This window comes from Haplochromis burtoni, unplaced genomic scaffold (assembly GCF_018398535.1).
Source record: "Haplochromis burtoni strain Fernald_Lab_line unplaced genomic scaffold, NCSU_Asbu1 Contig_824, whole genome shotgun sequence".
NCBI classification, from domain to species: Eukaryota; Metazoa; Chordata; class Actinopteri; order Cichliformes; family Cichlidae; genus Haplochromis; species Haplochromis burtoni.
In genome coordinates this window covers 70,722-87,143 of record NW_024583185.1, presented here as the reverse complement: position 1 = coordinate 87,143, position 16,422 = coordinate 70,722, and the positions used below count along the sequence as shown (strand labels likewise).

The 16,422-nt window shown below is 43.3% G+C and overlaps 2 protein-coding genes, 1 long non-coding RNA gene and 1 pseudogene across 7 annotated transcripts in view; 1 reads left to right on the top strand and 3 right to left on the bottom strand.

The window, feature by feature from the left end:
* LOC102307116 (zinc finger protein 8) overlaps positions 1-2,972 on the bottom strand; it is a 10,616-nt gene extending 7,644 nt beyond the window's left edge. For all 5 annotated transcript variants that reach the window (XR_006053329.1, XR_006053327.1, XR_006053328.1 and 2 more), the window contains exon 1: positions 1,463-2,972. Coding sequence is in view for 1 of the 5 variants with exons in the window: in XM_005950763.3 (XP_005950825.1) it covers positions 1,463-1,751 (289 nt within the window). In the remaining 4 variants the exon portion in view is untranslated. The remainder of the gene's footprint in view (positions 1-1,462) is intronic.
* Positions 2,973-7,091: 4,119 nt separating this feature from the next.
* LOC102297398 (histone H2A) lies at positions 7,092-7,486 on the top strand (the record flags this gene model as incomplete). Its single annotated transcript, XM_014335710.2, is given in 1 exon segment — positions 7,092-7,486. A coding segment is annotated over 1 exon segment (374 nt), but the record flags the coding sequence as incomplete, so codon positions are not given.
* Positions 7,487-9,132: 1,646 nt separating this feature from the next.
* Positions 9,133-10,929, bottom strand: LOC121812783 (annotated as a pseudogene).
* A 3,781-nt stretch (positions 10,930-14,710) lies between these two features.
* On the bottom strand, positions 14,711-16,170 carry LOC121812782. The gene is made up of 3 exons (XR_006053325.1): positions 16,146-16,170; positions 15,971-16,054; positions 14,711-15,538 (listed from the first exon to the last, which is right to left on the bottom strand). It is a non-coding gene; the product is annotated as an uncharacterized LOC121812782 (long non-coding RNA).
* Between the last annotated feature and the right edge of the window lie 252 nt (positions 16,171-16,422).

Genomic DNA, 16,422 nt, shown 5'->3' with positions numbered 1-16,422 from the left:
TGAAAATTTTGAAGAGCAGCTTGAATCTGCAAAATAAAACGGACTGCTCAATCATCACTGCTCACTCAAGAGTGGAGTTCTCTCTGATATTGGGCCACCGTTCCGTTGCTTTGAACATGTAATTGGTTTTGTTTTCTCGATTGGGGGGCTGAAAAAAATGTAATGCGTATTTGCGTAATACATTTTGATCAATAAACTTTCCCTATTTAAACATGCACTATGGTGTGGCCTTTCTTTGCTCATAACTCCTTGATGTTGGTAAATACAATAAGTGAGCAATATATATAATATACATATGAGAATGCACAGCACATTATGGAGTATGCCCCTGCTGTGAAGTCCTGCCTCCATCTACTTGTCGTTTAATCACTGGACAGCTGGACAGGTTCATACAAAATATTAGATTAGACCAATTGTCCTATACATATTTTTGACCTAGGGGTGGGATTGATTGTGAACTGGAAAGGGAAAATGCTTAGGGGGCTGAGTACGGCTGCATCGTCACTGATTTGTAGAATCATTTTGATTCGATACAGGATCCGATTCAATTTGATTGGAATCTGGAAAGTTTTGCCTCAGTCAGAAATATTACAATTCTGATATTAGCTTTAATGCACATGGAAGTGTTCCTACAGTCATATGCTGTAATGATATTTACATTATGAAAACATGATTTTGGACATTTCAGGTTTTTCACTTCGGCAGATAAAATGAATTGAGCAAAATCAACTCAAAATATTCCCACACGCCAGAACGTCCTCTCTTCCTTGCTGGCTCGATCTGTCAGTGGAATGATCACCTCGTCGCTATCTGTCACCATCAACACACTCCACGAATCCCGTGGATGATTCACTTCCTTATATCCGTTTGAATCAGGTACCGAAGCAGTTACGTGCGTAATGAAGCTTCGGACGTCACTGGTCACGTGACTTTTGCCAAACGAAGCAAGCCTCGACACAGTGCTTCTGAACCAGTGTGTTGTTTTTTTCGACACACGCTCCGGAGCGTCAGCTTCAAGCGGGCCATCACTAACGTATACATATTTACAGGTTTACGGCTGTAAATGCCACAAAGACACTTTTCTCCTCCAGTGGCAGCCAACGAATCAGAGACAGGAGTGAAATCGCTGACTCGGGCACCGAGGTCAGAGGTCAGAGGTGTGTTTACTATGGACTACACGATAATCAGCCCACAGAAACAGTGGAACTGCAAACATATCCCTCGGGTGTGAGTACGCCTGGATATAATAAGGCCGTGGCGTTGACACTCGAGTCCACCAAGCTACAGAGGAGGACGCTCCAAACACAGGACAGGCCCGCGGCCAAACACGAAAATCACCGAGTGCCCAGTGGACTGTGTCACGCTGAGTCACGGCACACTGCCCTCCCTCCGCGTCGTGATCGTGTCTGCCAGCCTGTCCTATGACGGTAATGCTTCACCACCCGGTGCCGGTGCTACATACCCGCCTGCGAGTCCCTGCTCTGCCGGCTGAAGAGGCGAACCCCGGGAAAGCGGCTGCTGATGGAGCCCTCTGCCCCCCTCACCCTCTCCGCTCGGTACCGGGCGATCTGCAGCTCCAGCAGCTTGATTTTCCTCCTCAGGAACTCGTTCTCCTTCTGGCTCCGGGACATCTCCAGGTGAACCACCGCGTATCCATCGTCCACAACTTTACAGATTTCCGCCACGGCCGCGTTAGCCAGCACCTCCATGATGGAGGCGATCTGAGAGTGGAAGTCCACGGCGGCAGACATCTTCAGACCTTCGGCCCTCTCACAGAAGGCGGAGCCTGTGCGTTGTTACTGCTGCTATCTGACATGCATAACCCGGGACCACCACCTGCACCTCGGCTCACAGGACGGACGCTCTTCGGAAGCTTTAACGTCGACGGAGCTTTTCCAGAAGGAACCCCGGCGATCAGCACACAGCGCCCCCTGCGGTCAGGGGCGGTACTGCCTGTGAGCGCTCACCACAGCCAGAGCTGAGAGGACTCCCCGCGCTGCTGCACGAGAGCACACAGCCAGCCCAGCCCACGCTGCAGTCACGGACCAGTGTTCACAACAGCACGAGAAGCACCGTGGAGTGGAAACCATGCATCCACGGGTGATGCTGATATCAGGGGGCAGTGACACGAGCTGTAGCACGGGTTGTCGGTGGGCTGCTTTCATGATTTGTGTGTAACAGTGAACAGCTGTAAAAGGACAGAATGAAAAGATGAAATCCTTGGTTATGACATCAAACTACAGAAACCTGTGAAAACGAGGAGAAGCACAGAGCTGTGAGTGGACAGTCGCCCAGACAGCAGCACTGCCGTGGGGTGTATCTTCCATTACTGCTTCTTTTCTACATCGGCACACAGTCACACAGACATGGACCAGTGTTACAGTTCTGTCCACATCTGTACTGCCTCACACACAGCGTTTATTGTCCCAGTTTCATGTCAGATTAGGGAAAAGGATCAGCAATGGGCTCTTTGAGCTCTGCAGCCGGACGACGATACAAGACCACGGGTCAGTTTGCAGCTCAGACATCAGAGCACAAACTCTAACGAAAGGAGCAAGAAAGGAAAGGACAATGGTTTCAGAAAATCCAGCAAACACAGAGAAATGAGACGCACGGGAGGGAGCAGCACAGTTTTCATTCAGGGCCCTGTGACCCATGAGCGAAGGACAGGCGTCACTGAAGTGACCCAAAACCACAAGAAGACAAAGAGGCAGCCAGATCCAGAGATGGGCAGTAACGCGTTACTGTAATCTCATTACTTTTTTCAAGTAACTTGGCCAACACTGGCCAGATCTCAGTGAGCTGCTGCAAACGGAGCTCTGCAGCCATGGACGCTTGTCAGCAGCTGAGATTTAGTGTTGCTGGTTTTGAACATGCTGGATCATCCCCATACCAGCTGATGGCGCTAATGCGCCGTTTTGCTGTTTACCAACCTCCAATGAAACTTTAAAAAACCCAAGAAGTGCAGCTCCCCCACCCTCCCCGCCAGGAGACACTACGGGAGTTTAAAGTAACGCCTAAATCTCGCGATGTTTGCCTCCAGTTACTCTTTGGGGGGGATTACAGGCGAGTTGCACAAGGTCAGTCGAGCCGGTGTAGAGGCGAGCAGGTCGGCGTGTCCAGGCTTTGCGTTGTCCGCTAAATCATCTCCAATGGCCAGAGGAAGCCGCAGCCGTCCCTCGGCTCCAGCCAGGTGAGACTGTCACAGTACCTGTGTGTTAATATCTCAGCGCTGCTGCTGCATTAGTGCAAACGCAGCGCTGATCCCGCCGTACACGTGACTTTCACGGTGACGTGCGCCTGAAACACTGCTGACATTTTTCTGCGTCACAAAGGTCACAAAAGGTGAGTGAAGCAGCTTCAGCTAACAGCTCTGAGCTCGGACAATTATACAAATATCGAAAACATAATTTGATCATCTCTGAACTAAAATGTGTTTAATGTTAGCCTGAATTCAGCTGTTGAAATAAGAACAGCACAGTTTACATCAGAGATGACAGGTGAAATATTCAGTTCAACATGTACTGACACCTCTCCAAATGATCCAGTTATGAAGCTGAACTTTAGTCAGGAGCAAAGAAACCAAACACTAACATTTAGAAATGAGCGAAGTGACTTCTGGACTGAATGCATTCTGGGATGTTTGGGTGCACTGAGTCCACGCAGGCAACCACCATCAATGCATCCTGGATAGGACGGGAGGAGCCGGAGCACATCTGGGAATTTGAATTGCAACAGAACTTGGTCTGCGACGGATGACGTATCACAAATCCACACATAGCATACTAACCAACTCCAAACCTGCTAACTCTGAGCGTCCTCTCTCAGGACGCTCCGATGTGAAGCCTACCCTCAGAAACTAACAGCGACAACAGAGAGCGTTCAGCAGCTGGGAGCTCTTGTCCTGCTCACAGCAGTGTTGCATGACTGTTTTTCTCCTGTCTGTAGCCCAGCTCCATCCCACGCTCCAGCTCCTGTTCATGCACCTCCGGCCTCGCTGGCCCCAGCTCCTGCTCAGTCCCAGGGTCCAGGACTCATGGCCCAGATGGCTACCACAGCTGCAGGAGTAGCTGTTGGCTCAGCTGTGGGCCACGTGGTTGGCAGCGCCCTCACGGGAGCATTCGGTGGGGGCAGCAGCAGCAGTCCAGAACCAGCCAAAGCTACATACCAGGTAAGAGGTGGTTGGAAATGCCGCCCAGACAACGCCCAGCATGCCTCAGCTCTAATGTTGCAGCTGCTGTGGTTTGAAATGCCACGAGTGTGACGTTTCTTTATGCTCTCATTCAGGAGCCCCCCCGGTCTGCTCCAGCCCAGCCGGGCCCCTGTCACTTTGAAGTCAAACAGTTTCTGGATTGTGCCACCAACCATACAGACCTCACTCTCTGTGAGGGCTTCAACGAGGCGCTCAAACAGTGCAAGTTCTCCCATGGTAAGTCTGGTAAAGGAGGCGTGGAGCCTCATACTGCATCTCTACTCGGAGCACGCCACGAAAACCTGCAACAACAGCCCACTGGCTTCATGTGATTGCCCTGAGTGTGCAGTCACGTGATCAGTGGGGGTGGGCAGTCAGTGGAAAACAAACATTCAGGACCTCTAATCGATCCTGGTTATTTTGGTTCCCTCATTAGGAGCAGTTCCCTTTAAAACAAAGTGCGCTGATGGTGTCAGGAGACGACTGATGTCTGCAGGGCGGTCACTCGTGTTTGTTTGTGATTGTGCAGGTGTGACATCGCTGGTGTGATGAACGGACCCCCACAATCATGGTGAAGATCACGTGACACCAACGGGAGCGGTGTGTGTGTGTGTGTGTGTTGACTGTACAACAGTGATGAACTCTTTAATAAATAGCTGCTGTCGACGTCACGTGTTGGTCTGTCCTACTTTGGGATGCTGCAGCGAAACAAATGTTCACTTCCTGCTTTGATTATTTTCAGTGTGGGAAACTGATGATGATGATGATGATGGTGGGTAAACACTGAACATTAAAGGTTTGTTTGCTGGATTGGTGCTGTAAGTCTGCTAGCACAGGTGTGTGTGCCACACACTGCACTAATGTAAACAGCACACAGATCTGAACATTACAGAAATGTTTTCACATGAAAGCTGCGTTTTAAATTTCACCAGGTGTTTTTTAATAGTCCTGTTAAATTTGCAAAAAACCACAAAATGAATCGAGCCTTTGTGAGATCTGCAAACAACAGCTGCGCGTCCCTGTATAGATGTGTTCGTTTGAAAGAAGCAGCCAGTAAGGTTGCACAGAGGTCTGTGTGTGTTAGCTCCCAGCATGAGCCACACAACACTGCTTTCAAAATAAGACTGTAACTCCAGAAACACTGAATCTAACAGATCGTTATCGTTGCAGCTCTGCCTGACACACGTGCTGTGTGTCTGAATGATGTCCTGTGTGGCAGCAGAGCTGAGTCTCTTTGCTGCACTGCCTGTTCAGAGGTTGGTGCACATCATCTATGATGGATACCAGTTTGTTCAGGGCCCTGCTCCCCACCACAGCTTCCAGTTTGCAGCACAGAGGCAGCCTTCATTCAGTTTGTTGGTGTGAGCCGAGCTCACCGCAGTGACTGAAAAGCAAACACCTCATCACCTTCTTGTTGCAGCCTCTGTGTTGCTCGTCCCTCCTGTCGATGTGGTCGTCCCAGGATACATTTAGGTCATGTCATCCCCCCTGAAGCCCTCTTACTCTCATGCAGGAGTCTGTTCCTCCCAGCCACTGCAAACTCTGTTACCAAATTCCATCATCATTCAACTGCTGGAGCAAAAATGATAGCAAATAAGGATTTATGAAATCTTTCTGATAGCGCTAGTCCTCCGTTTAATTTATATAGCTCCAAGTCACAACAACAGTTGCCTCAAGGCGCTTTATATCGTAAGGTAAAGAAAACCCCCAAAATCATGTGACCCCCTACAAGCAGCACTTTGGTGACAGCGGGAAGGAAAAACTCTCTTTTAACAGGAAGAAACCTCCAGCAGCACCAGGCTCAGGGCGGGGCGGGGCATCTGCTGTGACCGGTTGGGGGTTAATATATTTAAAATGCAAACGCTCCCTAATGACTGTGTGAAGGTCTGATCTGGAACATCCCTGAAAGCGATTTTTGTGATTCAGTGCAGTTTTCTCTTTACAGCACAAACAGGAAACGAGCTCCTACGGAGCCCTGCAAGGTCCACTAGAGAAAAGAACTGAAGCGGTGTGAGATCCTGCAAGAGTGTTTTTTAAGTCCACGTGCCTCCAGGTCAGCACTGAGACCTCGGAAACAACCACCGCGATGGAAGACACGGCCGCTTGGCCTGAACTATGAGCACATTACACCAGCCGTCCGGGACAAAGTCATCCCTGTCAGTCTTGGTTAAGTTCACTAACAGTGCTCTGGACAGTCCCGTGCGAGGCTCCGTAGGGCTTCATAAGAACCTGATGTTTAACAGTCCACGCTGAAGTTACCTGGTCTCCGTGAGTGCTCGCACACTGCAGCCGTGGACGGTCTCGTTTATGTTTAAACACATTTGTCCAGGTTTGTAGAAGTGAGAGCAGCTCTGTCCAAAGTGCTCACATCACTTTCTGGACCCCAACCAGCGAGCCGACGATCCAACATGCGGGCAGTCATGTGACTGCTGGGTGGTGGGGGGCAGTCATGTGGCTGGGGGGGCTGTGATTGATGACACCTGACGTCATCAATCACAGTTGTAGTTTCTTTTTTTTTTTTTTTTTTCTTAAAATGTGTGACGACAAAAGGAGACTCTTTTGGTTAGTAATGTGTGTAATAAACACACATATTTGGAAAACTCGTGCCAAAGGAGTACTTGAACAAAAGATGATAAGTAGTGATGTGGTGAGTAAACATATCATTACAGACCTGCGAAGAAGACGAACAATGGACCTGAAACTTGGGAAAGTTTTCCCCTGGAACGAATTAAAACTGTAAGTCTTGTGAACGTTGTGTGGACTCAGATGCTAGATTTTCCTCCTTGTTTATCCCTTTTGTATGTGCTCATGGTTTTGTATATGTAATTGTATGTGTATGTGCATTTTATATGTAAACTTGTTTACTTTAAATAAAGTTGTTAAAAAAAAAAAAAAAAAAGAAAGACCGGAGGCAAAGCCAGAGCTAAGGCCAAGACTCGCTCATCCCGTGCCGGGCTTCAGTTCCCCGTGGGTCGTGTCCACAGACTGCTGCGCAAAGGCAACTATGCGGAGCGTGTGGGAGCCGGCGCCCCCGTTTACCTGGCAGCTGTGCTCGAGTACCTGACCGCTGAGATCCTGGAGCTGGCTGGCAACGCAGCCCGCGACAACAAGAAGACTCGTATCATCCCACGTCACCTGCAGCTGGCTGTGCGCAACGACGAGGAGCTCAACAAGCTCCTGGGGGGAGTCACCATCGCTCAGGGTGGTGTGCTGCCCAACATCCAGGCTGTGCTGCTGCCCAAGAAGACCGAGAAGCCCGCCAAGGCCAAGTAAACGCAAAGCGCTCGGCTTCACCAAAACAAAGGCTCTTTTAAGAGCCACACACTTCTATCTGAGCAAACCTTCTTCTTGCTGTTACTGTCTGTAACTAGGATATGTAGATTATGCATCTTGATTTATTTTGAAATGTATGTTCATTCATATTATCTTAGTCAGGGACTGAAATCCACCTTCATAATATACTATCATGAGTGCTTAAGCAGTGTGTTTGTTTTATTCACAAGACAAGAATAGACGGTCTTAATATAAAGTCAAAATAAAACTAAAGCAAAAAGCTCTGTCTCTCCTGAGTGGTTAAGGCTTGTGCCTTGTTCAACCTCATTGCTCATCTTACTAATTTAGAATAAATAGGATGTCACCAATTATTAGCTTCATAACTACAACTGTAGACACTCATCATGGTTCACTTGCTTGATAATTAAAGCAGTTTCTACGCTCATGGAAACAGACTACACGTGGTACATGACGCATATGGCAAGATCACAAACCTTGTCAAACACAATAGGAAATCATAACATGAGGAGGAGCGGGACAGGTGGAGTTCTTTGGTGCTGCAGGAACTATCCAGGTACAGAGGGAGGAAAATGTGGAGCTGTTTGCGACATGTTCAGCACTGCTACTGAATTCGGGACATTTTGCAAAGTCACTTACGTCTACGCTTAGGTTTGTGTCTATTGTGAGTACAATAAAACAATGATTACAATACAATGTACTTAGGTTTGCTTAGATAATAGGGGGCAGCTGGAGATCAGAGGAACAGAAAATGATTCGTAAGTGTTGATTTTGTTAGAATGACTTTGTCAACCCCTGTTTTAAGGACAATAGTGGATTTGTGTGCTCGAAGCATTTCATGCGACCTTAAAGCTCTCAAGAATGACATTGAGTTGCTGAACCCTGACCTCTAACGTGCCAAATCAGTTGGCTTATCTATAAACTTTGGCGTGTTGGGAAGAATTTATTGACAGTGGGGGTCTGCCTGTCGTAAAATGAGAGTTAGTTACTAGCCTGGGGAGAGGACAACCCCCCCCCCCCCCCCCCCCCCACAGAACAATAGAATTAGTGGAAAACTACTGAGGGGGACACAGGCCAGCCCCGACTCTTCTTAAGCTGGGATATCAAAAGGATCGGTGAGGTCAAGAAGAAGTACACCTCAACACTATATTTTTGAAATAATGGATTTCCTCGCATCCTTAACCCTACAGAACTCAATTTGTTCAAATGTACATGAATCAAATTGGTTATGAAATTAGTAATGAAATAAATAAAATAGCTGTCTGGGTTCAGCTTGGAGTAAAATGTGTGTCCTTAAAATCACCGAACATCAATTCAACTGGCCTAGATTTAGTCAGGTAAGGTTGTTGAGTAAAGCATTTCAAGTGGATTATATTGGCTAGGTATCAATAAACTATACATTGTACTTCCACTAAAACAGCTAGTGTAGGCTTACAAAAAATAAAAATATAAGTGAAACATATCTCATATATAGATAATAACATGCATCTATAAACATAATATTTTCCATCACATTTGTTGTTTTTTAACAGAATATTTTAAAATGTAGGTGATAACTTTTAAAGGTGTATTTCTTGTATGATAGGGTCACATAGTAAAACAAGAAGTGGTGTGATGTCTTGTACTATGAAGGTATGATTGTAAATATTGAGTTTAATATTTGTATTCCTCTGGAGTTGTAGACTTGCTTAGACAGCACTAATGTGCACCATGATAGTAATCCAAGTTGTAATTGTAATGAGGACAATGGAGAAAAAAAAAAGTGTTTTAATAACATGGACATTATTGTGAATGACAGAGTGGTGAGTGAGTGAGAGGAAGGAGCTCTTGTGTGTTGCTGTGGTGGCTCTGAGAAGAGCCGTTGTTGAGTGTGAGAGCGGTGTCAGCTCACTTCTTCTTGGCTGCTGTGGCTGCCTTCTTGACTTTGGGCTTGGCGGCCTTCTTGGCGGGGGATTTCTTTCGGGAGCCTTCTTGAGCACCTTCTTGGTGGCGCTTTCTTGGCTGCTACTGCCTTCTTGGGCTTTTTGGCAGCTGCTGCCGGTTTCTTGGCTTTGGCCGCGGTGGGCTTCTTGGCTTTGGGAGCGGCTTTCTTTGCGGCTTCTTGGCTTTGCTCTCAGTAGCCTTCTTGTTCATCTTGAAGGATCCGGAGGCCCCGGTGCCCTTGGTCTGCACCAGAGTGTCCTTCGCCACCAGGCTCTTGATGCGGGCCTTGTTCTTGTCCACATCGTAGCCTCCGGCAGCCAGAGCCTTCTTGAGAGCGGCTGCGGACACGCCGCTGCGCTCCTTGGAAGCGGCCACTAGTGATGTGCGGATCGATCCTGAAATATTGATTCCTCCGATACCAGTCATTTATGTTCTAGAATCGATTCTCACATTAAAATATCGATATTTTAGTAATTTAGGTAAATTTGTAGTTTATCATTAACAGGAACACAGTGGAAAGAAACTATAACATTCGGATTGTCTACATTCAAAGGAACTACTTCCTCTTCCGCCTTTCATAGTCATGTGCGAAATACGGCTGTATAAATGTCTCAGCCCCTTGGCGCGCGCACTCACAACAATGGCTGAGCGTAATTGTGCGGACGTATTTTACCTCCACAAACAGCTGAGACGTGGTTTGCGATACATGTGGCAAAAAAGTGAGGTGTTGTGGCCATACTTGCCAACCTTGAGACCTCAGAATTAGGGAGACATTCAAAAGGGCTGTTGGGGGGGGGTGATAAATACATTTTACAGTGTTTATTTATCGGATAAAATACGTTAAATGTCACCGTTATTATTGGCCGGCCCGGAAACAGCGGGGGTGTCCAAATTCAGAGGCTGCTTCCACCTGAGGACCCGGCCTTCGCGGTCTAAAGAAAGCCGGGTAGTACGTCATGAGCTCCCTCGGTGGAGTGAAACTCTGCCGTCTGCTCCTTGCTATCTAAAATATAACCGGGCGCTGACTTAAACTGTCGACCGTCTCACACTTCTGTTTAATCAGTTTTCTGTTTGACGTTTATTCAGCTGTGTGAAAACCCCGGAGGAACCCACACCACGGATAAATAAAAAATTCTATCTTAATTAATGAATTTAGAATAAAATCTGTATTTGTAAATTCATTTTTGAATTCCAATTTAATAAACTGATTTTTAAAATTCTTTTCAAGTCTTCATTTCAAAAAACATTTTCATATTGTTTAGATACAATAAATAAAATAAGTTTTTGTACAAAGTATCGGTATCGGATCAGTATTGTCGATACCACCCTGAATATTACTTGGTATCGGATTGGAAAGGAAATCAGTGGTATCGCACATCACTAGTGGCCACGGTTTTCACAATCAGCTCGCCCACACTGGGGCCGACCTTCTTGGGCTTGGAAGCCGTCGTCTTCTTCTTGGCCGCCTTGGCCGGGGCGGCAGCAGGTGCGGGAGCTTCCTCAGACATTTTCCCCTTTCACGTCTGATCAAAATCATTCCCTGTACAACTCCATCCTATGCATAGCACTTACTACAATAGTTGCATTATATAAAGGGAGATAGAAAGGTGGCTACGGAGCCATCGAATTAGGAGTTAGATTGAAGATAGCTTTGATGGAAATTCCTCTTTGGTCATAGCTAGGAAAGCTGGATGCGAAGGACACAGCAGAGCCTGCCTGTGGCATGACCTACAACGGGGTGGATAGGAGCTTTTATTGCTTTATCACATCATTACAAGACTTGTCCACAGGTACTTTTTCGCATATCTTACACATAACAATTATAGTTTAATCCTTAGAACACAACTCAACAAAAAGTTTGAAATAGTCCCTAGGTTACATTTACTTTTATTCACCTTATCCTACTGCTCGCAAAGGGTGCATTTAAAGCAGGCCAGTATGTAACAGTTTAAATTGAAGTTACAAAGATTAAAACTTTATTTCTTTTAAAAACATATTTAAAATCAATATTTGGCACAATGCAAGTCACATAAATGTAATAGTTTTGACTTTTCACCTAATAAACTGTAAGTTTAAGTTTTGTTTTGCTTTTTTTATTCTCCAGAGTTCGGTGGAAATGAAGAGAGAGGTCGCAATCCGTTGCCTGAAGGTGTATCTGAAAGAGAAGGAAGAGGATCTCTTCAGAGAACAGCTGGTAGGTGAATCTCGCATTCTTTTGTGTTTTATTTTTAAATGGCACATAAAATGCTGACATGTTTCCATTTAAACTACCTACTTGCCAGGATGGTGAACAACAGTTCCCAGAAGAAGTGGTAAAGGTTGTAGTCACAAGACGTGCAGCAGTCTGGAAGACCTTGATGTGCCCAGAGCGTGTGCCTTAATGATGGGGCTTATATACGCTCTCAATCTGAGCTACCCAAAACAAGTAAAGAACACTCTAGAGCAGGGGTGGGCAATCTCAGTCCACGAGGGCCGGTGTCCCTGCAGGTTTTAGATCTCACCTTGGGTCAACACACCTGAATCACATGATTAGTTCATTACCAGGCCTCTGGAGAACTTCAGGACATGTTGAGGAGCTAATTTAGCCATTTAAATCAGCTGTGTTGGTTCGAGGACACATCTAAAACCTGCAGGGACACCGGCCCTCGTGGACTGAGATTGCCCACCCTGCTCTAGAGGTATTCCAGAAGGTATTTCTGGAAACTTGATGGTTAACATTCACCCTACTGGCTTTAATGCAAATTCTGTCGTGAAATAAATGTGAATTTTTTTTTCCAAAAAAGAAAAAAAAAAGAAAGAAACAAATGTGAATTGGACTGTAGTATTCCGATGTGCCTCTTACGTTTTTGTATGCAGTCCTAGATGAGTGTAGTTTTGAGAAAAGTTTGTAATACATATAATGTTAGCTTTGGATTGTTCCGTTGTTGAACATTAAAATCTTTTGTCATTTCCTTGATTCTGCGACAAGTTGAACAAGTTGATACCAATTTAAGTTAATGTACATGAAGTACTTTTTTTTTTTCTTAGTCATTTATAATTAAAGGGCTGCTGTAATGTTTCATTTATGTTGTATTGACACAGAAGTGTATTACTTTGGAAATGTTTTGTAATAAAATAATCAATTGGAATAAGTGAAATGGCTTTGTATGATTTTAGAAAAGCTATAGAAACCTAAACTAATTGGCATGGATAATTGTGAGTAGGATATATGTAAAAAAATTCGTTGGTGTAACTCAACTAATGTAATTTCTCAACTTAATTTTACCAGAAATTTTAAATTAATAATAGGTTGAATAAACTTAATTATGCTTGTGGAGGTCAAGGTAAATCATGTTGGTTTGTTAAACAAGTTGAGTTAGCCAAACCTAAAAATTACTTGCTGAATTTACTTAATAATATGCAAAATTTGTAACTTAAAAAGCTGAGTGGAAATTGTTACCTTACTTTTTTAAGTTGAGGCAACAAAATATTTTTTAGTGAAGTGGCGTGCTTACGTTTTTTTGACAGTCTGACACTTGCCCTCCTTCTCCTCCTCCTGGCTGCACACACAGGAGTCGGGGATGTTCTCCCAGTCTTTGTAGCTGAACAGACCACAGCAGTGAAACTACAAACAGCAGCAGGAGAAGAAAGAAAGTGGGGTTTTTTTGTTTTCTTTTTTAAAAATAAGGTTTTTATTGAAAGTTGAATACTTTTTCTTTTTTTGTTAAATTCATTTTCAACTCAAAGCATGTGTTCATGGATTAATAATACATTTTGAAATATCGATTTATAAATACAGTTTTCATTATCAATTAAATGAATAATGAATTACATATGAAATGATTTCTCAATGTGTTGAGTCACATTTCAAATTCAAAATTTAAAAAATGATTTTCAAATCTTTTTAAAATAGAAAAAAGAAAAATAAGTAAATGGATTCAAACAATAAAGATTTATTTCCAACATTTAAAATGCACGTGGCTCTTTTTGTCCCCCATATGACCTAACAATTTTATCAAGAGGAAGAATCACAAGAGGACAGCTACAGCTGCAGGAGTCACGGCTCACTGAACCTAACAAGCGTTGCTAGGGGGTTGTATCCTTAGAGGATTATGGGATTGTACTCATTTAGATCTTTGTTTGGTCTGGAAAAATAATTTGCTACTCTACATCTTATTATTTGTCACTGTTTGAGGAAAAAAGGAAGAACCCCACTAACCCCTTCTAACCCCTTCTATAAATCTTTCTACATTACCTTCGCTGATTTCTTCCTTTAAACCATCAATGTTCCTTTTAGACCACATTCCTACAGGACTGTTCAAAGAAATTTTGCCACAAGACTTCAATTTAAAATCTGATTAATCTCTCTTTAGGAACAGGCTACGCATCACAAGCTTTAAAGTGGCCGTAATTAAATCATAAATTGACCTAGTTATCTTAGCTAATTATAGACCAATTTCTAAGTTTACTTTTACCTACAGAGTTCCTCGCACCACAGAAACATTATTAGTGAAGGTTATTATTAATGTTCTTATGGCCTCTTACGGTAGGCTCATCAACTCAGTATTGGAGTTCCACAGGGTTCGGTGGTAGGATCAATACATTTTATAGCATACGTGCATCCCTTCTGCAATATAATTAGAAAAAAACTGCATAAATTTTGATTGCTATGCAGATGACACCGTGCTGTATTTATCTATGAAGCCAAATATAGAATTCTGCAGATTAAACTAAAAGCTTATCACAAAAAATCTGGTTCACTTTTAATTGCCTACTTTTAAATTCAGACATAAATTGAGGTTTATTGCACTCAGTAATAAAAATCTTGGAAACAGGATCTCTAACCAGATATTTACTTTAGATGGCAATTAGATGGGTCCAATAACACTGTGAGAAATTGTAGATCTCTTGTTTGCCAGCATATGTTGTTCAGCGCACTTATTAAACACATTAATTTGCACAATATTGCTAAAATTTGAAGAATCGTGTCTCGTAGTGATGTTGAAGATTGAGTTCATAGACTTATTTGTTTTTTATTATTTCTCTCATATTTGCGTCTCTCTAATGGTTCAATTAAATTCAAAGTTTATACGCAAATATGAGAAGGATCATATCTTAAAGACTTCACATAACATATTATGCTAACAGAGCAGTTCAGTCTCAGACTGCAGGCTTCTCAGCTCACCAAGTTCTACTATAACCTTTGTCTAGTAACAGTCAACAAAAATGCAATGAGAATAAGTTCCTTTTTTGTACAACAGAAGAAGATTTCACTCAGACACAGACTTTCTTTTGTCACCATTTAAACCTGTAAAACCTTTAGATTTACAGTTTACATCAGAAGAATCAAACATGACACAAAGAAGACACTAAAAATACCAAAACAATATACAAAAATATTTCCCTTTATAAACATTTTTACAAGTAGCTGCATCAACACAGTTCTCAGTTTTTAAAATATAACTTAACTGTCTTTGTATTACTAAGAAACTTCACATGAGATAGAAAAGGAATGTGGCTTTTAATTTCATCAAATGTTACCATCGCAAACAGAATTAGTAACAGTAACATTGCATTCTAGAAACATAACAGGTCACATGAGTCAAAGGTGTCAGTGAGCAATAATTTGGCTGGGAATGGTCTCAAGACTGCATAGTAGGTGGCTAATAGCTGGTGTTGTAAGCCATCACCTCTGTTCAGCTTTGGAAATCGCTAGATTCAGTTATTTTTCCTTTTTAGACATTTTCTCATTGTTAATGTGATGAAAATAAGGATTTCTGATAAAGGTTGAATTAAAAGAGTCAAATTTTAGACATTTTCATTTCAATTTAAGCTTATTAAGTATCATTTTTCAAGTCGCTTGAAACTGATGATCTCAATTTAGACAACTTCATCATGAAGACATAAGGCACAATGATATAAACCTCAACCAAATATGTCATTTTCAAATTCAAGAAAACAGACTCGACAGGGCTCCAGAAATCTGTGCACCAAGCTAGCAAAAGAAAAAAAAACTCTGTCATACTTTGACTAGTATGGTGGAGGTTTGCACATCTCGTTGTATTTTGGTGGTCTCGTGAGGATCATCATGGTGAGGCTGTTGAAGCGATACAGGTGGTACACCATGATGGAGGAAAGAATCACACCAAGGAGCTATTGGGGAACACAGGAAGATAAGTTAGGCATCAGGTTTTATTTAAGGTTAAATTTTAATGTTATTAAATTCTTTTTTTACTTTTTGGAATTAGATTTTGTACTAGTTTCCTTTTTGTTCAGAAACAGATGCTATAATTTTTCAGCATGTCAAACGTGGGGGTATCAAACTTTGCTGAAAACAATTTTAAAACAGATTTGACTCCCAATATCTGACCACAAAAACATTTCTGCCTGATGGTAAAAAAGCTGAATTTCTCCCCACTGTGGCACAGGGTCTAAGGACCTCACAGTCAACAAAAAGTTATAACCCTAATTTTAGATGTGAATAATAAATAGTGACTAACAGTGACTAAAAGGGGAGAATGCAGATTTTAAGTTATAGATCAGCCATTTATGCTGCTGAATCCTTAAATAAGTGATAATACTCACAGCTAGAATAGCCAGAGTGAAGCTGACCACAATGTTGATTTTGTTAGTAAACTGGATGTGGTCCATGATGGTGGGAAAGCAGGTCTGAAAATAGAAGGAAAAATGAAAACTGTTAGTTTCTGTCATGGACACACAAATGATTTAAGCTTTTTCAAAATGGTGCTGGGTCGCTCACCTTAGTGTAGATGGACTTTCTCTGCAGCATGAAAGTCTGGAAAAGTTAAGAAATAAAGACGTTACAAACTGTGACACACTGAATAGAAGTGAAGCGAGTGGGTGCATCGATGCTTACGTTGTTTTTGACAGTCTGACACTTGCCCTCCTTCTCCTCCTCCTGGCTGCACACACAGGAGTCGGGGATGTTCTCCCAGTCTTTGTAGCTGAACAGACCACAGCAGTGAAACTACAAACAGCAGCAGGAGAAGAAAAAAAGGAGAGTTACTCATCTTCTG